The 27,832-nt window shown below is 37.1% G+C and overlaps 2 protein-coding genes across 10 annotated transcripts in view; one reads left to right on the forward strand and one right to left on the reverse strand.

The window, feature by feature from the left end:
• SMAP1 (small ArfGAP 1) overlaps nt 1–9,938 on the forward strand; it is a 200,892-nt gene extending 190,954 nt beyond the window's left edge. For 7 of the 8 annotated variants that reach the window (XM_054557685.2, XM_054557684.2, XM_002817049.6 and 4 more), the window contains 4 exons: nt 522–646; nt 4,819–4,990; nt 5,881–6,188; nt 8,134–9,938. In XM_054557685.2, coding sequence (XP_054413660.1) covers nt 522–646; nt 4,819–4,990; nt 5,881–6,188; nt 8,134–8,268 — 740 coding nt within the window. In that variant the 3' untranslated portion in view covers nt 8,269–9,938. Of the gene's footprint in view, nt 1–521; nt 647–4,818; nt 4,991–5,880; nt 6,189–7,283; nt 7,489–8,133 lie in introns of those variants that run through there. The other variant, XM_054557689.2, reaches the window with a different exon arrangement.
• B3GAT2 (beta-1,3-glucuronyltransferase 2) overlaps nt 8,930–27,832 on the reverse strand; it is a 97,492-nt gene continuing 78,589 nt past the window's right edge. The window contains exons 3-4 of one of the 2 annotated variants that reach the window (XM_024248367.3): nt 9,750–9,898; nt 8,930–9,669 (exon numbers count right to left, since the gene is read on the reverse strand). In XM_024248367.3, the coding sequence (XP_024104135.1) occupies nt 9,583–9,669; nt 9,750–9,898 (236 nt within the window). In that variant the 3' untranslated portion in view covers nt 8,930–9,582. Of the gene's footprint in view, nt 9,899–27,832 lie in introns of both variants that reach the window. The other variant, XM_054557690.2, reaches the window with a different exon arrangement.

Here is a 27,832-nt window from a genome sequence, read left to right on the forward strand (position 1 = left end):
TTCCATGGTAGGTAAAAATGATATTATCTCCAAAACACACACACCCTCACACATACATTTATGGAGAGGGATTATTAATATGAGTGTGGTATCAAACTCCACCTTAGCCCCTTATCTCAAAAGTAGTTTTTACCTCATAAGGTTATGAGGATTAAATGAGTTGATACATGTAAAGTACCCAGAACAGTGCCTGGCATATAGGAAGCACCATAAAAATCTATGATTTTATTTAAAAAAATTAGGGTGCAAAATAATGTGAATAGTATGATACCATTGGTTAAAAAGGAGGTTTGGATATATACCTAGAAACCAGTGGATAAAGAATATTTCTGGGGGAATCGACAAAACTGGAAATGGTTTCTTTGGGAAAGGGGATCCGGGGTGGGTAGAAGGAGAACAAATGTTTTACCAACTTTTGAACTGTTCTTTTTTTTTAATCATATATCAATTTTTAAAATAATGCCATGTTTCAAGTAATTTAAGATATTCTACGTTAAGACGAGAATCTATATTCTTTTCAGATGGCCCTGCTGTGGCACCAGTGACCAATGGGAACACAACGGCGCCACCCCTGAACGATGATCTGGACATCTTTGGACCGATGATTTCTAATCCCTTACCTGCAACTGTCATGCCCCCAGCTCAGGTATGTGATAAGAATATGGTTTTATATGGTTGCTGCTTATTTCCTTTTTGAAAAGTTTCAAAATTTCAATTTTGGAAGAATTGTTCCTGAGCAGTAACTGATTTAAAAGTCTCCTGTTCTTTAGGCCAGGGTTTTGCAAACTAAGCCAGCAGCTTGTTTTTGCAAATAAAGTTTTATTGGCACACAGCCGCTCCCACTGGTTTACGTACTGTATGTGGCTGCTTTCCTGCTACAAAAGCAGAGTTAAATATTAACAACAGAGAATGTATAGCCCACAAAACCTAAAATATTCACTGTCTTTAAAGTTCTAACCCTTGCTTTAGGGAAACAACAGTATTTAGAATGAACAAGTGGAAAAACCCTGACTACCTCAACTTTCCTGAGATCAACAAGGTCCCTTACTTCAGAGCTTTTAAAATTGTGGCTGTTTGTAAATATTGACTGCAGAAGTTCTAGCAAATTCAGTACTCATTGTCTTTTTAAAATAAAGGTAAAATGAAGGTAAATTATGTTTTAAGTTAGCCTTAAAATCTACCTTGCTTTTTTTTTTAAGTGATTTTTTAAAAATCTAGAACAATTAATGATTGGGATATTTTAATAAAAGTATTAATGGTGAAGAAATTTTGAATTGCATTCTTAACATTACATGGAATTTTTGTAATGTGAACTATATGAACTTTCAGGAAACAAATTACTCTTCAGCATACAACATTAAGATTCTATCTTAAGTTTATACTTTACAAATAAACAACCAGTTTGTGCAGCATAATTTTTGAGATAAAATATTTCCTTTTCCATAGAAAAACTGAGTCAAATCTGAATTGTTCTGGCAGGCAGTTTTAATAAGAAAAAGTCAATGTCTTATAAGAAGGCTGGTAACATATTTCTGTTGCACATATTTATTGTTATTATGATAGTCATTATATAGTTACCATTAGAATGGAACAAGTAGATTTCTTAGGAATAATTAAATGGATCTTTATCAAAATTGTCTGCAGCAGTAGTGTTTATTTTCAGCAAAATAGCTTATTTTATGGCTTTGCCCCTTCTTCCCCTCCTATAACACACACAAAAAAGAGAGTATTGTTACTGTTATTTCAGTTAACATTAATTAACTTACAAATTGGTACAGGCATAGGTGTACATGTGACAAAATTGTCTAATATTGTGTCTTTGGAAAGAAGTATTTAGGATATTTGACAATCAGAAAGTGAAAAGCCATTTATTTTTAGTCTAGCATTGTAGTGCGGCTGTTATACCTGCTAGACTTATTTAGCACTGTCACTGGGGTCTGACAGTTGCTTTCTAGCTGCTTAAGAGAGTTAGATCCCACCTCTGAGGTTTCAGTGTACTTCACGTGTTCTGTTCTGTATTAAAGCAGCAAGTAGAACAATGCAGATGTCGTTTAATTCTTAAGCACAAGTAGTGCCATGACAAGGAGTGTAGCCTCTGGCTTTAAGAGGGGTGGCAGCTGGCCTTCACTTTAGGCATTCTGAGCAGTACCTGGTAGGACATAGGGTTAATTTTTAAAATCATATCTAATACTTCTTTTTGGAACACTGCTTTGTTGAGCACTGGTTAGATTGTACCAGTTATGTTGAGCCCTGTAAAATATTTGGTGAACAGTAGTATCTTTCGTCTAAACTTCATGTAGAGATTAAAATCCAGACATATTTGGCCAGGCATGGTGGTTCAGTAATCCCAGCACTTTGGGAGGCTGAGGTGGGTGGATCACCTGAGGTCAGGAGTTCAACACCAGCCTGGCCAACATGGTGAAACCCCGTCTCTACTTAAAATACAAAAATTAGCTGGGCGTGGTGGCGTGTGCCTGTAATCCCAGTTACTCGGGAGGCTGAGGCAGGAGAATTGCTTGAACCCGGGAGGCGGAGGTTGCAGTGAGCCGAGATCACGCCATTGCACTCCAGCCTGGGGGACAAGAGTGAGACTTCGTCTGAAAAAAAAAAAAAAAAAATCCAGACATATTTTCAAAATAATGCCTTTGAAAGTCGGGGATGGTGCTGAAACTACAGATTTTATGCATATATTGCTACCATGTAATTTACTCATTTTGGTGGGTTTTTAATACGTGAAGTTGAGCTCAAACTAGTTGTGGACACCAAGATTTTGAATTCTTCTGAACCCTGTATTATTTCACTCCTTGTGTTATTTTCTGAGTATATACAAATTCTAGTAAAATATTTTCTAACTTATGAATATGAAATAGATTGATTTTATCATCTGCCTTCTGGGGTCTAGTCTTTCTTAAAGGGGTTAGTTAGAAATACTTAGCTGACAGGAGTGTACCTGTGTTTTGGGGGCTGGAGAGGAACAGTTCCAGAGTCTTCATTGTTGACATGGAGAAACCCCTTTCCTGTTCTTTCATATACATATACATATACATATACATATGCATATACCAACAGTACCTAGACATACACAAGGGCTGAGTCCTGTTTTTTCTTGGTTAAGCCCTTGGGTCTCAGAAGGCCAGAAAGCCTTCGGTTAGATGGTCTGCAGCTTCCCGAAGTGTAAAATGAGAGGCAGAAGTTGTTCCCCTTTTATCCTGGGGTCATAGTGCTGGCGAATGGAGCACCAAAAAGTAAGTGGTCATTTGAGTGCTTACTAGTCCTGCTGATTGGTTTGGCTGTTTTTAGACTGTGTCCTTGTTGAGGCAGATGTTTCATATTATGATGTTTACAGTATGTGAATATTAGGCTGCTCTACTATGAGAGTGGAATCATAGCTTCCCAACATTTTGGGTTTTTTTATAGTTCTCTCTTATCCACAGGGAATAGACCGCAGGGTTTTCAGCAGACTTTTAGGTTGAACAGATACTAAGTGTGATAAAAAGATCACTTCGTGATGTAGTGGCTTTGTTTTATAAACAATATTAACAATAAACACCAAGTACTTAATCCAGCCTTTGTGCAAAACACTTCTTGTGATCATCAAGCTTATCCCCAGTTTATAGGAGAGAGACTGAAAGGAGAAGTTAAGTAACATGTCTGAGTGTACCACAGAAAGTCATGGGGGCAGGCTCTAGTCCTGGCAGACAGGCTCCAGCCCATGCTCTTAGCTCTGTGATCTGCTGCTGCTTCATTGGTAGCTTAGATATATTTTATTCAATGGTATTGTGATATTTAGTATTCCATGATATCTAATTTCTTACATATTTGAATTTTTGGAAAATTAAGTGGCTTTTTGTTGCTTAAAATTCTTGCTTAGTCATAAGATTCAAAATACTGTTCTGTGTAGTTTATAAGTACAATGTTTGGATGGTAACTTATTGCATGGTGTTCTAGGAGGACATTAAATGTTTGAATTTAATTTCCACTTGCAACTCACCTTATTCTCTAGTTTGAGAAGGATCAGCCAGCTTTTACTAGTCTTCATAGAATTCTTTGAAACTCTTTTCATATTCAAAACAAGTCCATATAACATGTGAATGTGATTTAATGTTTAATGACTATGGAGATGATTAAGGTTAGCAGTTGTGATTGTATAATACTGTGTGCAAGATATGAGATTAAGTGAAAATGTTTGTTTTATATTAATTATCTACATGTTTATTTGTATTTGTGTTCATTTGCCCCCTTGTCCAAAAGTGAAGGGCAGGATATGTTCAGACTATAGATGGTCAAAGTTTTGCTGTACCTTCATTTCTGGATAGATAAGAAGCAGTCTAATATTGCAGTTAAAACTGATTAGATGTATAAAAATCCTATGATACAGGTTTTGAAAAGATAAAACCTTTTAAGTAGCCATTGCAAATCCTCTTACAGTCTGTTGTAGTTGTAGAAGTGTTCTTTATTCCAAAGGATACCAGTTTCTTGAAGCAGTAGTTGCTATGGAGTGGTGGTCCTCTCATCTGTAACTATTGTTGAGCCCCAGGATTTGATGAGCAAAAACTTGGCGTCACCTTAGGTAGTAAATGCAACTTACTGTGAAAATGCTTCAGTCTACCTACATTAACAGATTCAAATTAAGAAGTACTGTCTTGACTGTAGATGTTTTTATATGGGCTTGTAAGTGATCCTCTTGAATGGCACCATTTTACCTTCTACAGTTGTTTGATTCCTGTCTAATTTTATAACTTTATTTGGATTTTAAGTAATGGATAAGCTGCGCTTTACTATGCAGAATTTGATAGCTTATTTTGGTGTTTGTCTCAGGGGACATCCTCTGCACCAGCAGCTGCGACCCTGTCTACAGTAACATCTGGGGATCTAGATTTATTCACTGAGCAAACTACAAAATCAGAAGAAGTGGCAAAGAAACAACTTTCCAAAGACTCCATCTTATCTCTGTATGGCACAGGAACCATTCAACAGCAAAGTACTCCTGGTAATGAATTTTGATATCTGCTTTCAGTGACATTACTAGAAGTACATCCTTTGTAGTTATAATAAGATCAATTATATATCTTTTATTGTTCCATGTAGTGAGTGCTTTTGTTGCAGTTTATACAACTATGAAGCCGAAATGAACGAGCATTAGAACTAAAAAATTAAGAGGCATGTACAGGATTCACAGAACTTTATTTGGAATTAACAAGCTGTTCATAGATCACTAAATGTTGTTTCACAAGCTTATAGAACACGGATTATCTTTGATGAATTATTGAAACTTGATTTGCATGAAGTTTATGACGGCATACAGTATATTTTCTCTGCAGGTAAACAGTCTTGAGTTACCACATGGATTAAAAAAAAATCTTAAGAATTTTTTTGTAATCATAACAAAATATTAGCATAAGGCTTATTGTTTACAGAGTTTTAATCTTTCACACCATTTCCTTTAAAATAATGAGCTGCATTTCACATGTGAGCTAAAATTGTTTGGCAGCCCACTACACCTATTGAAGCGAGATACAGTCAGCTCTCACTTCCCTGTTTCGTACTGGGGGATCAGTGGTACAAGTCAGCAATAAAACAGTGTATGATGTCATGCTACATAGTTTGGTCTTCACAGTGGAAGATATTTTGTGTGGCTGTTGCATATGATTTACATTTCTTAATTAAATTTACTCAGGTTAATAACTGATTTGTCTGCATCCTAGAAACAACCAGCTCTCAGGGTTTAGGTGTGGGTTGGTCTGAGTAGTAGGAGCAGCCAAAGTGGAATTAAAATGTTTGCTGTAAGTAGTTCAGAAAGGCAATTTTTCTGTGATTATAGAGGTGAGTGCAACTACACGTGATAGCTCTGTCTTCATTCATTTTCTTTTTGTGGTGCAGGTGTATTTATGGGACCCACAAATATACCATTTACCTCACAAGCACCAGCTGCATTTCAGGGCTTTCCATCGATGGGCGTGCCTGTGCCTGCAGCTCCTGGCCTTATAGGAAATGTGATGGGACAGAGTCCAAGCATGATGGTGGGCATGCCCATGCCCAATGGGTTTATGGGAAATGCACAAACTGGTGTGATGCCACTTCCTCAGAACGTTGTTGGCCCCCAAGGAGGAATGGTGGGACAAATGGGTGCACCCCAGAGTAAGTTTGGCCTGCCACAAGCTCAGCAGCCCCAGTGGAGCCTCTCACAGGTAGGGGTCATTTACTTTCTAGCTTCTCCCAAATCAAACCAGATTTATTTTCTAAATCTTTTTTTTTTTTTTAAGTCTAGTGATCTGGCAGAAAGAATTCAATAGGGATAATATGTTATAGGGTCAAAAGTAGCTATAAATATTATGAAGTTGTATCAGATAGACAAATGATGTGTTATTATCCCTATTTTAGAGTACTCTGTAAAAAAAAGGTTAAACGTCTTTCATTTCAAATTGTAATGTAACTGTAACGTGAACACCACTAATCTGTTTGCTAATGGCCAGAAATTATCTTAGGCATCAGGAGACTCCCTCTCTGCCACCTCTGAGATTAGCATTAAGCTTTATCCAGCTTGCTGGCGGGACGTTTTTACAGTCCACTTAGGCAACTTAGCTTCACTAATAATTTTAGGATCTTTTATTAGAAAAAAAAATCTAGCCTCATATTCTCAAAGCACTATTTTATGAGGGATCTAAGGCTATTTTTCAGGTCAGATGATTACTGCCCCATGGCTCTGTAAAAATTCTTTTTGTTCAAAAACCTTCGTAAAGTTGTATTTTCTTTTTACATACCCTATAATGACTTTTATGTTTAAAAAGAGTACAAAAGATTCAATTCCCATAAGGTGTGAACCAGACATCCCCTCATATTATAAAATCCTATTTCTACCTAAGTTAGAGCTAAGATAGAACATTTCTATTTCAGGTGCTGTGTTCTGACTTTTCTCTAGCTGCACAGACAAAGGCTCTTAGAGAGGTTCATGCTCCCACTCTTTTTCCTTTTACACTTCCCATTGATGTTCCTCCAGCATTCTGGCAATCTTGGTTTCTGTTTGGTCACTTATTTTACCTTTAGAGCATTCAGGGAACAGTCTAGAGTGATTTCTAACAATAGCACAATCACTATATATCCCAGTTAATTTTGCTACCACCATTTACAAGAATATAGGTAAAACATTGGTCTCTACCTGCTGGGAATCTAAAAAATTGTATGTGCTAAGTGTCAGTCACATGGTCAACATGCTGAAGCACACCCAGCTCAGGTTAAGGTGCTAGATGAACTAGGAAGGAGTTAAAACTGGCTCCTACTTCCAGATAATGCAGAAGGGTGATGCTGTTCTCCAGCACTCCATCAGTGCAATCTACTGGCCAATGACAAGGTGGTTAAAATGTCCTTTAGTAGGTATGAAGATGTGATCTGCTTCTTCAGACACTTATGCCTGATTAGTGATGTAGTTTATATTAGTGTCTTTGAAACTGTAAATAAGTCAAATGTATTAAATTAAGAACACAGTCTAACTCTGAGTGTAAGTTTTAAACCCACTCACTATATGGTAAATCTTGCCTTTCCTTCTCTTATCACCAATTTTGGAAGTAAGAGAATCACAGGGTTAAGATGCTTATATATATATTTGACTCCAGTCTTGAAGAAAAATACATGTAATCTTATACTTTATTGTATACAATGAAAATAAATTTTAGATGTTTATGTTGTTAGATCAGCCAGAGAAATAAATGCTTTATGGCCACTTTTAAAATATTTAGGAAGTATATAAGATTTTAATAGAGAATAATATCTATCATACAAAGTTTATAGGATAATTTTAGACTATTTTACTTCCTAAAATTTTCTTACTCCTTAGTAGTTAAAGCACAATATCCTAGTGTAGGTGAAAGAGTAGCGGACTCATTAAAATCCCAAGATTGCTTTGGTATTTTTTTTTAAGTTGTGGTTAATCTTTGGGGAAACTGAATCTAGAAAGTAGATAAAGAAGGGAACAAAGTAGCTATTTGCTTTAAGAAATATTTGTATGGTACTCTGTTTTTATTCCAGTGCTTGGACTAGTTTTCACATTAATGAAAAAATGACCAACTGTGTGGCTAAAGAAACAAGAATTAAAAGTGAAGTAAGCCTCTTGAACTAAGCCTTTTATATGTTTCACAGATGAATCAGCAAATGGCTGGCATGAGTATCAGTAGTGCAACCCCTACTGCAGGTTTTGGCCAGCCCCCCAGCACAACAGCAGGATGGTCTGGAAGCTCATCGGGTCAGACTCTGAGCACACAACTGTGGAAATGAAAACTGCAATACAAGTTTCATCCAGAACTACCACTTGACATTCCTTGCTGAAACGCATCTAGTTCCCCTGTTTATTCATATGCATATTTTTTTCTTTTTACCCATTTGTTCATATTAAGAATGACCTGATTGACCGTGTTGGTCTGTACTGATTCAATTTGATGTGGTGAAAAGCAGGTTGATAAACCATTTTATGTCAAGGGCAGCTTTGCTCATATTTCCCATGATTTCATGTACTGCGTTAGTTGAGAAGCTGCTCAACTTGCAAAATCAGTTTTCCTCTCAATAAAATTATAGCTCTAATGTTTGCATATAAGGGAAGTAGTTATCATGTTAGTAATACCTCTAACAGTATAAACCCCACCCCAAAATTAGCCAGTAATCCTGTAGGAAGGTACCGTATGATCAAATGTTTAATCATATAAATAGAATGTAAATGTCTCACTGAGCACTGTTTTCTAGTGTATCAAAATTCTTTTACTTCATCATTCACTTCACTGTGCTATTGTTATGATGTGCTTAACAGGGCACGTGGTTAGTGAAAGGAAGATAAACCTGGATGTTACTCCAAAACTTAGTTTAATGAATGTTTAAAGAATTCAAATTTTATCTGCCTCTCTTGTAATTTGGATCTCTTCTTAATGTACATAGTGCTAACATGAAGACCTTTTTCTGCACTATATGCAAACAGGGTAACTAAAACAAAGCCACTTTCAATCCTTGAAGGTATATCCAGGTTTATGACAGTAATTGTGTTTACATTTTATGGTGCCTAGTATTGACAAAATGTTATTTCCCTATATTAAACAGATGACTCCATAGACCTTTTCATTTCTGGGTTTTTATTTCCTATGATGTATACTCCCACTAACCTTCCAAAAATTACTTAGTATTGCAGAGTCAGGAATCAGGAACGTTTAGCCGACAAGATACTTGTCTGTTTTAAAAACCTGTTCAAGTCTACCAACCTGTTCAAGTCTACCAATTATAAGGGCAAACTGGAGAAAAAGAAAAAATATATAATATACTCAGAGTGGTATCTTGCAGTATCGGCACTGTACAAAAATCTTTCAATTTAGTTGTAGAGAAAACATGCAGAACAAATGAAGACAAAACATACATTTTGTACCAACCATCCAATTAGCTTATGTTAACTGACAAGCTCCATTTAAACAGATGTCCATCAGATGACAAGAAAGGCTGTTGTACTGAAGTAAAACAAACAATACCTGAATGCTCTGCAGCCTAAACTCCAAACATCCTCTTCCGTATGGATCCACTGGCTGGGCTAACTGCACCAGTTGCTGCTTCAATTTATACCTCAATTTTCACTGTGTCCAGGTGGTACTTTGGCTCGTTGGCTAGATTAACCTTCTCTGTCCGAGTGTGCCACACGAGAACCTAAAGGGGAAGGAAATAGCTTGGGTAGCGCACTCTTCATGCTGACACTCGAGGTCGGGCAGCACAAGTGTAATGAATACCTTAGTGCAGTTATTTGCTTTCGGTTCCAGTTCTTCGACTGTTGTTATCTGTTTGAGAAAGTCAGATTCTTGCATCCCTGGCTGGGATCCACGACGCTTAAATACAGCTTTTGGATTGGACAAAATGACTTGAAGACTTACAGCAAATCCTTTGTGAAAAATAAACAACAAAAAAAAGAGACTTTAAAATACTGGTGTACTTCTCTTTTTTCTGTATAATTTTGGTCACATCAAAACAGTTTTTAAAATACCTACTGTGTGTCAGGTCTTGGTTTACAAAGTTGAATAGGAACATTACCTGTATTACAGTCTCAAAGGAAAATCAATCATTACAATATTTTACATTCCGTGTAAAATAAAGGTGTGCACAGGAGCATCTATGCAAAATAGGAAGTTTAGTCTGTTGATAATAAAGGGTGAATTTTATAAGTTGCTGTTTCACAGTGGTCAGCCCCCCACATTTGCCACTCTAGGAATAACTAAGAAATAAATGCAGCTGAAAAACATACATGCTTACCTAACTACACGTGGGGTATGAGACCACATGCCCAGCTCTCCTGTCTGCCCTGTAATATTAATTATGTATGCTTCCTTAAATTCAGCACTGCTTGGATTCATTTTGCATTTAGAAGACGGAGCAACAGAAGTAAAGCCAGTTAGCTAGAAAATGAATCATACCTAATTTTTAATCATCTGGTTTATATTTCTAATTTGGTTCAATCTAAAAAGGGTATGTGGGGCAGAAATCAGTGCAGGAGATATCAGGCCATCATCTGATAAAGTTTTTTTTTGGTATTTCATTTACCAAAAATAAGTGTAAATTTTCTTCAGTGGTTTGGTCATAAGAAAAATCATTACTGTCTGGGCACAGTGTCTCACATCTGTAATCTCAGCACTTTGGGAGGCCAAGGCAGAAGGATCACTTGAGCCCAGGAGTTCAAGACCAGCCTGGGCAACATAATGAGACCCTGTCTCTACAAAAAATACAAAAATTAGCTGGGTGTCGTGGCACGTGGTGTGTGCCTGTAGTCCCAGCTACTTAGGAGGCTGAGGTGGGAGGATTGCCTGAGCCTATGAGGTTGTGGCTGCAGTGAGCTATGACTGTGCCACTGCAACTCCAGCCCAGGCAACAGAATGAGGCCCTGTCTCAAAGAAAAAAGAATCATTAGTATTTAATCTGTAGTTTAACAAACTGTTTAAAGCTCAACCATTGAAGCACTCTACAATTGTTTTTGCCATCTCAGCAAATAATAATTGTTTTGAAGGTATGAAGCCCCGGTTCTCTTTTTCCTTAGTGACTAAGGTGATACTGTCAAGTCAGGCACCCTCCCAGAGTTGAAGCTCTGAGGACCAACCCCCAAAACATTTCTCAGCAACTTTTGCCCTTCTCTACATTAAATGAGTTAATTTATGATTCAGTTTGCAAAGTAATACTAAATGATACCAGGTGGTAATGGAGGAGCTGTGAGAACACCACAACCACCATCCTCTCCAGATGCCAGACTGGGCCAGTCTCCCTGTTCCAGACCCTGCTGCCTTTTGGAGAAAAGTTAACACTAAGCCACTTACAAACATAACATGGTACAGCAGGTGCTGAGTGAAGCAGAACAAAGAATCCTAAAGCATTAGCTGTAGGACTAGCCCCAGTATCGATACCTCCACCAACCCTAAAGGGAGGGAGGTGGCACATTTTAGCAGAGAATACTGGATTTGGAATTAGAAGCCTTTTGTTTTTGCCTAGGTCCCTGCCCCTGGGACACTGGCCAACTCATTTAACCTTTCTTGATTTTCTAACTTCCCCATTTATTTGCGAGAGAAGTGTAACACTTCAACTCAATGTCTGATGAAAAATTGAGGTATGGAAAGACTCCACTGACTGCAAAGCAAGTTCAAAAGATACTACAATATATAAATAAAAATACCATTGTCAGTGTGATCATGAGGGGCAGGTGATGCCAGCCACCATTTATGGCTGGAAGAATACTGGTTGACAGATTTAAAAGGTTTGGGAAAGTTCCAGGTAGCAAAGCCAGGACACCTACATGTGATAGCAACTCTGGTAACAAGTCCGAAGCCTTCCTTAGACACAACTAGGACAACCACCAGACACCTCAGCAAAAGCCAAAGGTTCAAGTTGATACGTAAAGTGTCCTTTCCAACAGGTCAGATTTTAGTGTTAAAAGATTTCTTGCTTTTTTCCATATGCTTATAAATAAGCTTTATCCTTTTTTTTTTTTAATCCAGATGAGAGCCTGCCCTTCTCAGTCACACTAAAACTCCTGATACGTTCTTCACATGGCTTCAGGATACTGGGTGTATTTCCCCATTCTCTCAAAAACATGGGATCCAAATTCAAATTGTGCAGAGGTAATTTCTGGAAATGATATGCAACCACCTGGATCTGATTTCCTTCATTTTCCCCTAAGACTTTAACACATTAATCATCATGACCACTGAAGGATTCAGATTATTTTGTTGCTTTCCTTGGCACAGGAATATCCTTCCAGCTCTTCACACAGAATTACGTGGCAAAATCTACAATTTCTGCAAAGTTAACAGCCAGTTGTGAAGCTATACATCATTTTGCTGCAAGGTCCCCTTTCCTGGTGTCACTAGAGAATGGTGCGCACCTGAAAGGCCGGCACCCTGGAGGCATGTTAGCTGTGGCTCTCCACAGTACCCAAGTGTTTTTCTATTCTCTAATACAAAGGGGTGGAGGAGCACAATTCAGATGCCCCTCAATCAGCTAACGTAATTTCCTTTGCTCAGTGATCTCTTGAAAGGAAGCGGGTCACAGCTGGCAGGAGAGACTGCATGTTAACTAGGTCAACCCCTGGGTTACTTTTGGGGAATCTGACCTGCTGTGAAGCTGGGGGCAGAGTTAAAGAGTTCTCCCCTCTGAAATCACAGTAAAGGGAATCCTAAACCATTGATTCCCAACCTAAGATGTTTTCTTGGGTAATTCCAAGTATATGTACTTCAAGTATTATATCTTTCCTTTTTTAGTGAGATTCGTTATCTTTAAAGATGTTGGTTACTTTGGAGATGCTTACGAAAATCATGGGCGTAGGATTTTCTGCCCTGGTCAGCTGAGTAAAAAAAAAAAAAAATGCAAATAAAAATGATTATTCACTGAGAAGGCAGGATTTCCTGACTTCTTCAGCAGAGCTAGGTGAGGAGGATACACAGTCACCGTCTGTATCTGCAGATTCTGCATCTGCAGGTTCAACTAACCTCAGATTAAAAATATCTGAAAATAAAAAAATGACAATACAACAAGAAATAATAGGGCTTTTTTTGTTTTTGGAGACAGAGTTTCACTCTTTTTGCCCAGGCTGGAGTGCAGTGGCACAATCTCGGCTCACTGCAACCTCTGCCTTCTGGGTTCAAGCGATTCTCCTGCCTCAGCCTCCCGAGTAGCTGGGACTACAGACGTGCACCTGGCTAATTTTGTATTTTTAGTAGAGACGGGGTTTCACTATGTTGGCCAGGCTGGTCTTGAACTCCTGACTTCAAGTTATCTGTCCCCCTCGGCCTCCTAAAATGCTGGGATTACAGGCATGAGCTACCATGCTCAGTCAAAATAATACAAGTTTTAAAGCTATATAGTATAACAACCATTTGCATGGCATTTGCATTGTATTAGGTAAGTAATCTAGAGATAATTTATACAGGAGGATGTGTCTAGGTTATATGTAAACACTATATCAGGGACTTGAGCGTCCATGGATTTTGGTATCGGTAGCAGTCCTGAAACCAATTATGGATACTCAGGAATAACTATTCCCTCTCAGGCAGAGGGATAGGGCCTACCTCCATATATGCCTACTGATTACTGAGTAGAAAATTTGTAAGACTTTAAAAGTCCAACAAGCTATTTCCATTTCTGGACAAAATTGCAATAGGGACTGGTTTTTCCTCATTTGTTTTAAATAATGAAAAGGCAGACAAAATGATTGAAAAAAGTTTCCAGACATTGGAAAAGAGGCACATGAGACAGAGATCTCTGAGAAAAGAGAAATATGACCCCTACAACTGCCCCAGCTTCCTGCCTGAAGTGTGTTTTCAGGCTACACCACAGGGAGGGGAACCCGGAAAGCTCTGCAGTCCCCTTGAATTGAGGAAACAACTGAGAATTTGAGGAGGCCAAGACAACTAGGATATGCAGGGTGGAGTACTAGAGAGGGAAGAACTCTGCTGATCTGTAGACGGCTCTCCTCAAGTCTTCAACTGAGTATGAAGAGCAAATACTCACACAACTACCTCAGGCCAGGTACAGAACCACTGGCAAGGAGCAGGTGAATCAATTACTGGAGGGGACTAGTTCCCATTCTCAGTAGCCAGAGTGGAGCTACCTAGTAACAGCTGGAGCACCTGGAGGAGAACTTGGAAGGTTATCATGCCTGTTGTAAGGTCAAATTGATTAGCCCTAAACTAAAGGCTGAGATGGTTTTGCCTAACAAACTTCAAAAGCAAGCTTGGAAAGGATCAAAATGTTTCCAAGTTAACTCAGTTGTGTCCCAGTACAAAGCTCAAGAATACATATGTATTTATAATATAGTATAACATTACATATATATGTGTTTTTATGTATGGTTGTGTGTATACATAGATGTCTCTCTCATCCAGTATCTAGCAACATAAAATTCAAAATGCCTGATGCCCAAGTCACCTCAGTGATGAAAAATACAATGTCTGAGATGAAAAATACATTGGATGGGATTAGCAGCAGAGGAGACACTGCAGAATAAAAGTTGAGTAAACTCGAACACATAATGATAGAAACTACCAAAATGAAACAGAAAAGGCAAGACCAAGACACACACACTGTACAGAGTCACACGAACAGAGTGAAAGGCGAATGAATGAGGGAGACAGGGAAAAAAACTTGAAGAAATGACGACTGAAAAATTTACAAACTTGAAAACTCAGAAAAGATATGTAAGACTTAAATAACACTCTCAACTACACCTAAATGACATTTATAGAATACTCCACCCAACAACAGCAGAATACAATCTTTTAAAGTACACATGGAACATTATCACGATAGTTAGACCATAGTTGGGGCCATGAATCAGTCTCAATACATTTAAAATAATTTAAATTGTACAAAATATGTTTTCTGACTACAGTGGAATTAAAATAGATATCAGTAATACAAAGATATCTGGAAAATATCCCAAATATTTGGAAACTAAACAATATAATTCTAAGCAAAATACAAACCAAAGAAGAAATCAAAAGGGAAATGATAAAGTGGTTAACTGAATGAAAATGAAAACAAGACATATCAAAATGTGTAGGATACATCTAAAGGAGTGCTTAGATGGGAAATTAGTTTTTAGAAAACATTAAGCACTTACTGGATAAGAAAGGTCTGAATTCAATAACCTAAGCTCCTACCTTTATAAACTAGAAAAAGAAAGCAAATGAAGCCCAAAGTAAATGGAGAAAAGGATTATACTAATAGATATAAGAGCAGAAATGACTAAAGTAGATATAGAAAACAATTGAGAAGATAAGTGAAACAAAAACCTAGTCATTTAGGAAAAAAAAGTTAATAAAATTGACAAACTCTACCCATGCTTATCAGGAAAAAGAGAAGATATAAATTACCAGCTTCAGAAATGAAAGAGATAGGTTCTACAAACCTTAAAATGATAATATGGGACTATTATAAGCAACTTTTTATGACAGTAAATTTGACAACTTAGATCAAAATAGAAAAATTCCTTGAAAGACAAGCTACAAAGCTCACTCATGAAGAAATAGATAATGTGAAATAGCCCTGTATCAAACAAATTAAGTTTATAATTAAAATCTTCCCACACACATACACACAACCCTCCAGGACCAGAGAGCTTCACTGGTAAATTCTACCAAGCATTTAAGGAAGAAATGACAGCAATTCTACATGCATTTTTCTAGAAAATAGAAAAGGAAGAAATCTTTCTCAAGTTATTCTGTAAGATCAGCATTGCCCTGATACCAAAACCAGACAAAAACATTACAAGAAAACTACAGACTAATAATCCTCATGATCACAGAAACATTCTCAAAATTTTAGCAAATCAAACTCAACAATAAAAAGACAATAAATCATGACCACTTGAGGATTATCTCCAGATTGCAATGTTGGTTTAAAATTTCAAAATCAATCAATGTAATTCACCATATTAGCAGATTAAAAAAAAATCTGACTATCACAATAGCTGGAGAAAATGCTTTGACAAAATCTAACATCTAGTCATAATGAAAAGAAGAAATAAAAGCCTCTCAGCAAACTAAGACTAGAAGTGAACTTTCTCAACTTAATAATGGCATCTACAAAAATACCTAATGCCAACATTATACTTAATGGTGAAAGACTGAGTGTTAAATCCCTGAAGATTGAAATGAGGCAAGGATGGCTGCTCTTGACTTTTATTCAACAAAGTCCTGGAGATCCTGGCCATTTAAATAAGGCTCCCGCCCCCACAAAAAAGGCAGAAATATTGGAAAGGAAGAAGTACAGCAAGCGTCCTCTTCTCCCTTCAGCCACAGTTAACAGTATCAATAGTGCTTCTCAGTTCCTTCTGTAAGTACCAATTTAGCCTCACCTCCATAGGCTCATCCCACTGCCACATTCTCTCTTCTCCAACTATACATCATCTAATCTTAGCAAGGCTGTTACAAATAAGAACTAGTTCCAGTTTCTAAATGATGACTTTTGGCAACAAGACTTTTATAGTTTGGCCACAAGAAAGATACTAACAGCTTTTTCTCTGTAATGATCACTCTGGGTAGTTGTTCTAGAGTATTGGGCTCTTGACACACATTTATTGTTAACAATAGCTATCAGGTAACTTCAAAAGCCTCTCCTTACCACCACGTTAAACAATAAGAAAAAGAGATTTCAACTTTCATATTAAAAAGTATATACACACAATACAGTCATGGAACTTGCTGGAGAAAGATATGAGCTGGCCAACTCTCCTTTCATACCTCTTCCCAGCAAAGCATACACTGCCTTTTGGAATGTTGTGTGTTTCCACCTTTCCTGCCCACCAGCCCTCCTTATTGAGATATAATTCACATATATTATAACTTGTCCTTTTATACGGTATGATTAAGGGGGTTTTAGCATATTCATAACTCTGGGAACTAATTTTTGAGAAGACTTTTTTTCCCATTGAACTGCCTTAGAACCTTTGGCAAAAATCAACTGACCATAAATGATTTATTTCTACACTGTCAGTTCTATTTCATTAATCTATATGGCTATCCTTATGTCAGTACCACACTGTATTACTGTAGTTTGCTTTCTTTAAGTTGAGACAGGGTCTTCCTGTGTTGTCCAGGCTGGTCTCAAACTCCTGGGCTCGAGGGATGCTCCTGCCTCAGCCTCCTGAGTAGCTGGGACTACAAGGCACATGTCGCTCCATCTGGTGATGGCATTATTGTAGTTTTATAAGTTTTCAAATTGGGAAGTATAAATCCCCCAACTTCTGAGTTCATCACTTTCCATATCAATTTTAGAAACAAACACCTGGTCAATTTTTACAAAAAGGGCAGCCAGAATTTTGATAAAAATTGCATTGAATCTGTAGATTAATTTGGGGGAATATTGCCATTTTAGCAATATTAAGTCTTCTGATCCATAACAATATAAAGTCTTCTAATCCATGAAGATATCTTTCCACTTATTTAGTTCTTCATTTCAGTGATATTTTATAGTTTCCTGTGTGTGTCATACTTTATTACTAAGCAGAAATAATAAAAATTATTTCTGACACTATTGTGAATGAAATTTTCTTAGTTTAATTTTCAGATTGTTCATTGCTAGTGTATATAAATACAATTGATTTTCATATATTGATTTTGTATCAATGCAGTCTTGCTGAACTCATTTTATTAGCATTAACAGTTGTGTGTGCTCATCACTGGCCATCAGAGAAATGCAAATCAAAACCACAATGAGATACCATCTCGCACCAGTTAAAATGGTGATCATTAAAAAGTCAGGAAACAACAGGTGCTGGAGAGGATGTGGAGAAATAGGAACACTTTTACACTGTTGGTGGGACTGTAAACTAGTTCAACCATTGTGGAAATCGGTGTGGCGATTCCTCAGGGATCTAGAACTAGAAATACCATTTGACCCAGCCATCCCATTACTGGGTATATACCCAAAGGATTATAAATCATTCTGCTATAAAGGCACATGCACATGTATGTTTATTGCGGCACTATTCACAATAGCAAAGACTTGGAACCAACCCAAATGTCCAACAATGATAGACGGGATTAAGAAAACGTGGCACATATACACCATGGAATACTATGCAGCCATAAAAAATGATGAGTTCATGTCCTTTGTAGGGACATGGATGAAGCTGGAAACCATCATTCTCAGCAAACTATCGCAAGGACAAAGAACCAAACACCGCATGTTCTCACTCATAGATGGGAATTGAACAATGAGAACACATGGACACAGGAAGGGGAACATCACACACCAGGGACTGTTGTAGGGTGGGGGGAGGGGGGAAGGATAGTATTAGGAGATATAACTAATGCTAAATGACGAGTTAATGGGTGCAGCACATCAACATGGCACATGTATACATATGTAACAAACCTGCACGTTGTACACATGTACCCTAAAACTTAAAGTATAATAATAAAAAAAAAAAAAAAAAGAGTTTTCCTTTTCAACAAAGAGATGTCCAAACAGCCATGTAAATTAACCCTCAAGAAAATCTCTTAAAAACAAACAAACAAAAAAAAGTTGTGTGTGTGTGTTCCTTAGGATTTTTCTATGTAAAAGATCATGTCATTGATAAATGGAGATAGTTTTACTAATGTCTTTACAATCTGGGTGCCTTTTATAGCTATAGTGCAATGATGTATACAAATGGGTAGAGGGGTCATCTTGTCTTATTCTTGATCTTAGGGAAAAAGCTTTCAGCATTCAACTATTAAAAATGTTAGCTGTGAATTTTTCATAGATATGCTTTATCAAATAGATGAAGTTCCCTCCTATTCCTAGTGTATTGATCTTCTCTCTAGTGTTTTTATCATGAAAGAATGCTGAATTTTGTCAGGTGCTTTTTCTGCATCTACTGATATAATTGTGCGGCTTTTGTTTTTTATTGTATTGATATGGTGTATTACATTGATTTACTTTTATATTTGAAATAATCTTATATTCCAGGGATAAATCTTACCTGCTCATGGTGTATAATCCTTTTTATATGTTGCTCAATTCACTTTACTAGTATTTTTTTTAAGGATTTTTGCATCTGTATTCAAAAGGGATAGGTCTGTCTGTTTTTTTTTTCTTTTCTTCGTGATATCTTTAGTTTTGGTATCAGGGTAACATTGGCTTGGTAGAATGACTTCAAAAGTGTTCCCTTCCATTTTTTGGAGCATTTGTGAAGAATTGGTAATTCTTCTTTAAATGTTTGGTATAAGTCACCAGTAAAGCCATCTGAAAATGGGCTTTTCTCTGAGGGAAGTTTTGTTGATTATTAATTCAATCTCTCTGTTATAGGCCTATTTAGATTTTTTTGAGTCAGTTTTAACAGTCATTCCAATAATTTGTCCATTTTCATATAGGTTATCTAATTTGTTGCAATACAATTTTTTAAAGTATTCTCATAAAATTTATGTAAGGTTGGTATTAATATTCGTGCTTTCATTCCTGATTTTAGTAATGTGAGGCTTCTCTCCTTTTTCTTGACAGTCTAACTAAAGGTTTCCCAATTTGTTGGTTTTTAAAAAACATTTTTATTGATTTTCTTATATTGTTTTTATATTCTGTATTTTTCTCTAATCTAATAACTTCCTTCTGCTTATTTTGAGTTTACTCTTCTTTTTCTAGTTTTTTATGGTAGAAGGTTAGGTTATTGATTTGAGATCTTTCCTCTTTTTAATGGAGGTATGTGAAGATATAAATGTCCTGCTAAGCACTACTCTGGCTGTACCCCCATAGGTTTTCATATGTTGTTTTTCCATTTTCATTCTCTTCAAAATATTTCCCAATTTTCCTTGTGATTTCTTAACAAATTGTTTTTTTAGGAGTGTGTGTATAATTTCCATATATTTGTGAATTTCACAAACTCCTTTCTGGTATTAATTTCTGATTTCATTCCAGTATAAACCAAGACCATACTTTGTGTAATTTTAGTTATTTTAAATTTATTGTGTCCTGCTTTATGGCCTAAGATGGTCTATAATCTTGGAGAATGTCCAAGATTATAATCCACTGTGCCTTTGAGAAGAAAGTGTATTCTGTTCTTTTTGGGTGGAGTGTTCTATAGATGTTTGTTAGATCGAATTGATTTACAGTGTTTGTCAAGTCTTCTATCCCAGTTGATCTACCTAGTTGTTCTGTCTACCATTGAAAGTGGGATGTTGATAGTTGCAATGATTATTGATGAATTATTTTTTCCTTCAATTTTGTCATTTTTACTTTGTGTATTTTGGGGCTCTGTTGTAAGTCACGTATATGTTTATAGTTATATCTTCTTGACAGAGTGACCCTTTTCTCATTATAACTTTTTTTTGGTCTCTAGTAACAGTTTGCCTTAAAGTCTATTTTGTCTGCTGTTCATATAATCATTCCCGTTCTTTTTTTTTTTTTTTTTTTGGTTCCTGTTGGCATGATATATACTTTTTTCTATTCTCTTGCTTTCAATTTATTTGTGTCTTTGTATCTAACATGTTTGTCTTGTAGACAGCATATAGTTGGATCAGTTTTATACATCCTGTCCATCTGCCTTTTGATTGGATTTTTTATCCACTTACGTTTAATGTAATTACCAATAAATTGATTTACATTTCTCTTTTTGAAGTTTGTTTTCTACTTGTCTAATGTTGTTTTTATTCCTCTATTTCTCTATTACTGCCTTCTTTATTATTAAATATTTCCTGGTGTACAACTTTAATTCTCTTGTCATTTATCATTTGAGTTATTTTCTTAGAGGTTGCCATGGGGATTACAATCAACATTTCAATTTCTAACAGTTTAGTTCAGATTAATACCAACTTAATTTCAACAGTATAAAAAAACTTTGCCCCTACATAGATCCATTCTTGCCCCTCATTTGTGCTATTATTGTCATAAAAATTATATCTTTATACATTTTGTGCTCCTCAAACCAGATTTTTGATGACTGGCTTATGTAGTTGTTTTTCAAAACAGGAGAAAAGAGCTATAAAGATTACATTAATATGGCCTTTCAAAATTACCTATGTAGTTACTTTTACTAGTGTTCTTATTTGTTCACGTGGATTAGAGTTCCCGTCTAGCATCCTTTCACTTTTGCCTAAAGGACTCCTTTGAGTATTTCTTGTAGGGCACATGTGCTAGCAATGAATTTTCATGGTGTTTGTTAATTGGGAATATTTTCATTTCTCTTTCATTTTTGAAGGATAGTTTTGCTGGATACAGAATTCTCAGTTGATCTTTTTTTTTTCCTTCCAGTACTTTGAATCTGTCATCCCACTGCCTTCTAGTCTCTGTGGTTTCTGATAAATCAGCCTTTGTTAATAAACAGGCTTATTAAAGAGTCTTTGTTAATCATATTCACTTTTCTTTTGTCACTCTCAAGATTCTCTTCATCTTTGGCTTTCAACTGATTATGATGTGTCTAGGTATGAATCTCTGAGTTTATCCTACTTGGAATCCACTGAGCTTCCTCGATGTTTAATGTTTTTCATACAGATTTGGAAAGTTCTAACATTTTTTCTCACATATTCTTTTTGCCCCTTTTTCTCTCTTTTTCTACGACTCATAGTATGTATATTAGTATATGTGAATAATAAGACTATGAGGCCCTGTTCATTTTTCGTCATTCTTTTTTCTGTTCCTCAAACTGGATCATATCAATTTACCTATGTTTCAAATTCACTGATTCTTCTGCCTGCTGAAACTGCTTTGAGCCCCTCTATTGAATTTTTTGTTTTTATTAGTGTACATTTCAACTCCAGCATTTCTATTTGGTTCTTTTTAAAAAATATATAATTTCTATCTCTTTATTGATCTCTACTTGTGAGACATCATTCTTCCATTTTTCTTTAGCTATTTAGACATGGTTATCTTTAGTGGACTCCATATATTTAAAATATCTGATTTAAAGTTTTTACCTAGCAAATATAATGTCCAGACATTTTCAGGGACAGTTTCTATCAACTGCTTTCTTTTCTGTGTATTGGTCATGCTTTCTTGTTTATTTGCATGTCTTGTAATATTTTGCTGAAAACTGGACATTTGAAATAATGTGACAACGCTGGAAATCAGATTCTCTAAGGTTAGTTGTTCTTTTATTGTTGTCATTATCGTTTTAGTGACTTTCTTGAACTAACTTTGTAAAGTCTGTGTTCTTTGCTGAGTGTAGGCAATGAAGTCTGTGTTCAGTTAGCTTAGAGGTCAACTAAATATTGGACATAGATTTCCTTAAATGCCTGGAACCAGAGTCTCTCAGTCTTTGCCAAGATGCTCTGTGTCCATTTGGGCATGCTTTCAACACTCAGCCAGGCAATTTACAACTGCCTTAGTTTTCACTTCTTGATTGCACAGGGGCTCACAATACTAAGAGGGGGAAACTGAGGGCTTTGTAAGGATTTTCTTGAACAAGCACATAGCCCTGGGCATGCATACAGTCCTACACATCCACAAGGCCTTCCAGAAATATGTCAGAGCTTTTCAAATGCCCCTATGGAATGAAGTTTTTTGCTTAGCTTGTTTGCCACAACTGTTATTGCCTCAGGGAGCTGTGATGGTAAACAATCACCACAAGCTGTTTTTGACAAATGCTCCCAGGGAAAAGGCTGTTTGCTCTGGTGAATGAAGTCAGATAAAGACAAGCCTTGTGAATAGGGTTTTCTAGGGAATTGCTGGACAGATCACATAATGACAATTCTCTTAGAATGGAGCTCTGAATGAGTTCCAACCCTGTTCTGCCCTTCTAGTAACTGCTATGCTGCTGGTTTTCACCATGATTACAGGGCTGTTGGTTTTCAAAGCTACCATGGAGGAAACGGAGAGAAGGGGATGGAAATAGGGCAAATTGATATACTACAATACTGCTCTTACCAAGATTTAGCCTTTTTTTAAAAACAAAAAAACGCCCCAGATTCTTGCATACTTTTAGCTAATTTCCATAGTTCTTAAAAAGTTGACTTTGACAAATATTGCCAGTGTTCTCATTGTTTTTATGGATGAGAATATTCAGAAGTCCTTACTCTGTCATTCCCAATGACATTACTCTTTTTGCAACCCCAAATCCCATTATCACATTATAGTTAAGTATAGAAGATAAAGAAAATACTGTAATGTAGGGTTTGATGATTGAAAACAGAAAACTGCTATTTAACTACTTTTTTTTTCCCCCTGGCCCTGTACTTTCCAGCCCTGGCATCTCAAAACTATCCAATTGAGAAACAAATGTGTTAGTAGAATTGATTTAGGAATCATTTCCACTAGATTTAAATCAAATATAGAAAGCAGAAAAGAAGGCTATATAAAGGAATGTTTCCTTTGCTTATTTACTATTCCAAATTGCCACTGTTTCCTGCAAGTGTTCCTTTATAATTTTCATGGCTCTAAGACTGAGTGTTCATATGTCATGAAGTGTTCTTTTACAGCCATGATAGATTTTCTTCCAAATCTACCCTTTCCTACCGAGTTAACAGAACCATAGCTTCCCGCATTTACTTCCAATTATAATTTAGAATTATTTTCTTCTGCTGTGGAAGAAGAATGAAAAAGCGTGCCTTGGTTGTTAAACAGGTCTGTTAATCTGCTGAATACTGACTGAAACTTCATAATTGCTTCAAGGTGAAACTTAAGTAAAAGTAATTTTAAAAATTCCTCAAAAGGTATTTAGCAGTCATTATTTTCCATGGAAAAAAGTGAAACACTCTGCATTTCCAAGAAGTGTTCTTTATTTAATCTATAAAACAACTCATTTAAATCTCTACTCTGAAAATACTATCATAGAAAACTGAATCTTCTAAGGAAACAATCAGGATGCTGAGCAAGGATGGAAAATCTGATCCTAATAACCAAACATAATATAAAGAGGTTTAATTAACTGAATATGGAAAATATCCATGAATTATTTTTTAGTGGGCACAACTAACACTGAAGTTTAGAACCAAAAAGACTCTGATGGGAAATAAACCCATCAGAGTTTATTTGTATATGCTGGGCATGGCAGAGTCAACATGCTTGACATGGCCTGGGTAAGAGGCCATGGTACTACTGAATTGGTCAAACTAAGCCACTCTAGTCCAACCCAGAAAATATAGCAGAGCATAGTGAAGAAGGTGCTTATTCCCCAATCCTAGTGAATACTGGTGAAATAATTTTTTAAATAGTAGCTCTTCAGGGATTCACTAATGAAGCTATTACATCACCTCCTAGTTTCACATGGAAGCTATGTTGGTTTCTGACTGGAAATCTTCAGAGTTTCCTAAAGACCTATTTTAATGAAATAGTGTGGTGGGGAAGGATGGTAGTTGAGTAAAGGCTTGTAACTTGGAGGGCTTGAATTCAAATCCTTACTCTGCCGTCTACTATTAAAGTGACTCAGGAAGGTACTTTCACTGTTCTGTGCCTTGGTTTACACAAATGTAAAATGCAGACAGTTACCATATTATATGGTTATTGTAAATCTTAAATGAATATATGTAAACGAACAGAACAGTACCTGGAAACATAGTAAGCATTCTTTGTTAAGCATAATCATTAAAAAAGAGCATTCTTATTCACCAATCTAAAGTATGTTATCTTTCATTTTTCATCTTCCTTTTGATATTACTCACTCATTCAGAAGCTCTTTAGGGGCCCACTGCTGGTTTTCAGTATTGGTAACACAATACTGAGTGTGGTCTCTGCCCTCTGGCAACTCCTAGTTTAATTAGAAGAGCAGATACGGGCACAGCTGTGCCACAGACGCTGTAAAAGAGCTTTGGGAGCACCGAAGTTGGAGAAGCAAATGCTATCTGACTAGAATGAGTATGGGCTTTGGAGACACTGAAATCTGAGAGGGACTTTGAAGCATCCATGTAGAGGAAGGGAGAGTTGTGAGGCCAAGTCTTAGGCTGGAGCAGCAATGATGGGTGACAAGGCTGTCAAGTTGCTTGTGCCCAGGACTCTGCACCCTACTCTGTGGCAGGCAACCTTGGCTCCAGAGTCTAATCAAAAGTCAATTTTAGGAAAATTTCTCTGGCAGCAGTATAGTAACTGCCTGAGGTAGAGAGACCAGCAAAGTGTCTGCTGCACTAGATGGTCCAGGTAAGAGCAGACAGATGGGCCCCACCTGGGGTGTTCAGCACAGGTACAGAGAGTGCTGAAGAAGGTCACCAGTGCAGGCCTGGACACTGGGACAAAGAAGGAGCTTACATCAGAACCTGGAAGGCATTTTACTCTTTCACCCAAGACACAAAAGAGAAGGAGCAGGATTGGGATGGTCCAACTCTCACTCCATGGCCAGGCAGTTTTCCCCCGACCCTCTGCCTCTTCTGCAGAGCTATGGGTTCTTCCTGGACATTTCCCGTAGGCTCTCTTACCATCAAGTCCTGGTCTTAAGTACCTAGAGTAACCTGTACTCTCTCCTCTGTACAGGTTTTTCTCCTTCTCACTCCTTCAAAGGGGCTTCTAACAGCGCTGATGGTTTCTGCATGCAAAATCCTGCAGCCAAGTCTTACCTTACATTGGCTTTGAACCTTGGTGTAGCCTGAAGATTATCTTCAGGCCAAGACTGACATGAATGTGGTGGCGGTGGGGGTGGAGCTGCTCAAGGCACCTGCCTGTAAGACTGTCCATGCTTCCCCACTTTAAAACGAACTGTGGGTAAAACACACTGTCCTAACGGACATTGTGTTTTACCTGAGATTCAGTTTCAGCTTGTGTTTCCATAAGCCAGCCATGACTTTTGTAATCCTGTGTTCCTCCCTGCAAAAGCTGATGGGGAAGCACAGGGAGAGACTGGCCAGGGACCAGGCTTCTGAGCAAGGATCAAACCATTCATGCTTCTCCAGCCCTGCTCTCAGTTTACCTCTGGTCACCTACTTGTCAACAGATCTAACTCCACTTTTTAATTATCATTATTATGTAATATTATTAGTTTCTAGTGTAGTGCTTTGAGCCTATATAAGCACTTTTTTAAGGTTTTATGGCCTGATGCAGTTTCAATTTTTATAAATGTTTCATGAACACTTGAAATAAAGGTATATTCTGTGTATATTGATTACAGTGTTTTATATATAATTATTAGATCAAGTTTTTTATATATTCCATTTTCTACAGCCTTTTGTCTACTTAAATCTGTCAGATTTAGATAAGTGTGTTAAACATGTCTACTATGATTATGGTTTTGTCAAATTTTCTATTTTTATCTATGTCTGCCTTTAGTTTTTGGACTCGTTGATAACTCATACACAATGGCTGATGAATGCTGTACTTTTGTGGTATACATAGTTTCCGTCAATACAAAATGTTCCTCTCCTTCTCATTCAACATTTTTGGCCTTGACTTCTGCTTTGTTCAACACGAATGTGAACACTCCTGCTCTTTTGTTGTTTGTCCTTCCTTAGGATACTATAGTTTATCTCTTTATTGTTCATCTCCATCACATTTTTAGGTGTCTTTTATATGAGATATAGCTTTGCTGCTGTGTTTTATTTAGAGCAATTTAATTTTTTTCACACAGTGTGGTTATCATGTTTGGTTTTATCTTAGGTGCATTACATACTTTTTTTTTTTTTTTTTGCTTTTTTCCTTTCTTTTTGAATTCATTTTGGTTTCTCTTCTTCCTCTAATTGTTGAAAAGGTTTTGTTTTATATGTATTCTACTGTGGTTACCTTTAAAATTCCTTATTTAAAATATTTTTAACTGTTTAAGGAGCTTTTAAGGAACTGATATTTCTCTTATCATCATGAATTAAAGCCTCTCTCTGTCCCCTATCCCCCCTACCTTTTCGAATGAGACTACATCTGCTAGCAGTGGGCACCTATTCTCTCATTTCCTATCCTCTCCCTCACCAGCAGGCATTGAAATACACCAACGTTTTTATTTGAAAACTTCATTTTCACCTTGCTTCTCCTATTTCCAGATTCCAACAAACAGCTTTAAACTTCACAATCATGTTAGTTACTATCCACTTTTAATCGTAAAACTTGCCACTTTTGTTGCTTACTACTTTATCTGGTACAGCAACCTTCCTATTTTTTAGTTTCTTATTCCAATTCACTTTGGCTAAAGTGCTTTCCTTAAGTGACTTTGGTTTTTTTTGTTGTTGTTGTTTGTTTTTTTGAGAAAAATATTTGAAATGTCTCTTTTGCCCTCACACAGACATAATGATTTCACAGGGTACAAAATCCTAGGATCCATTTCTTTTCTTTAGAACTCTAAACATCTTTCTCCATTATTCTGTATCATTCAGTGTTATAGAAAAAAACCTGATGCTAGTCTGATTTTTCCCTCCTTCATGGAGAAGCAGTTTTCCCCCTGACCCCCTCTGAATACCCTTGGGATTGTTTTGTTTATTATTAAATCCTGGCACAGTTGTTCTAAACTTAGGATTTATTCATTCATTCATTCATCCAACAAAAACATACATACCAGGCAAACTGCCAGGGACTGGGGAGAAGGTGGTTAGCAAAATCAGTCATGATCTGCATCTTAGAGTCATTATAGCCCAGGTGCAGTCTTGTCAGGGAGGTGGAATGTTGGCTAATAGTGCAGGTGCACACACGGTGGTGAGTGCTATGAAGGAAGGGTGCGGGTGCTATGTGAAGAAATCTGACCCTCCAGGGTGGACCAAGGATGATTAAGCTGGAATCTGAAGGATGATGTGGGAGAGGCAGGTGGGTCGAGGAAAGAGCCTTCCAGGCAGAGACAAGTATATGTGATGGCGGGATTGTGAGGTGGGACAGCAAGCCACTGAAGCTGAGCACACAGAGAACACAAGGAAAATGACTTCAGCGAGGCTCGGGGGTGGGGATGCCCACCACGCAGGGCCTGGGAGGCCATGGAGAAATGAAGTGCAAGAGGAGCTGCAGAAATGTTTTAAGCTGGAGCCTAACG

Source organism: Pongo abelii, chromosome 5 (assembly GCF_028885655.2).
Source record: "Pongo abelii isolate AG06213 chromosome 5, NHGRI_mPonAbe1-v2.0_pri, whole genome shotgun sequence".
In the NCBI taxonomy this organism is placed as follows: Eukaryota; Metazoa; Chordata; class Mammalia; order Primates; family Hominidae; genus Pongo; species Pongo abelii.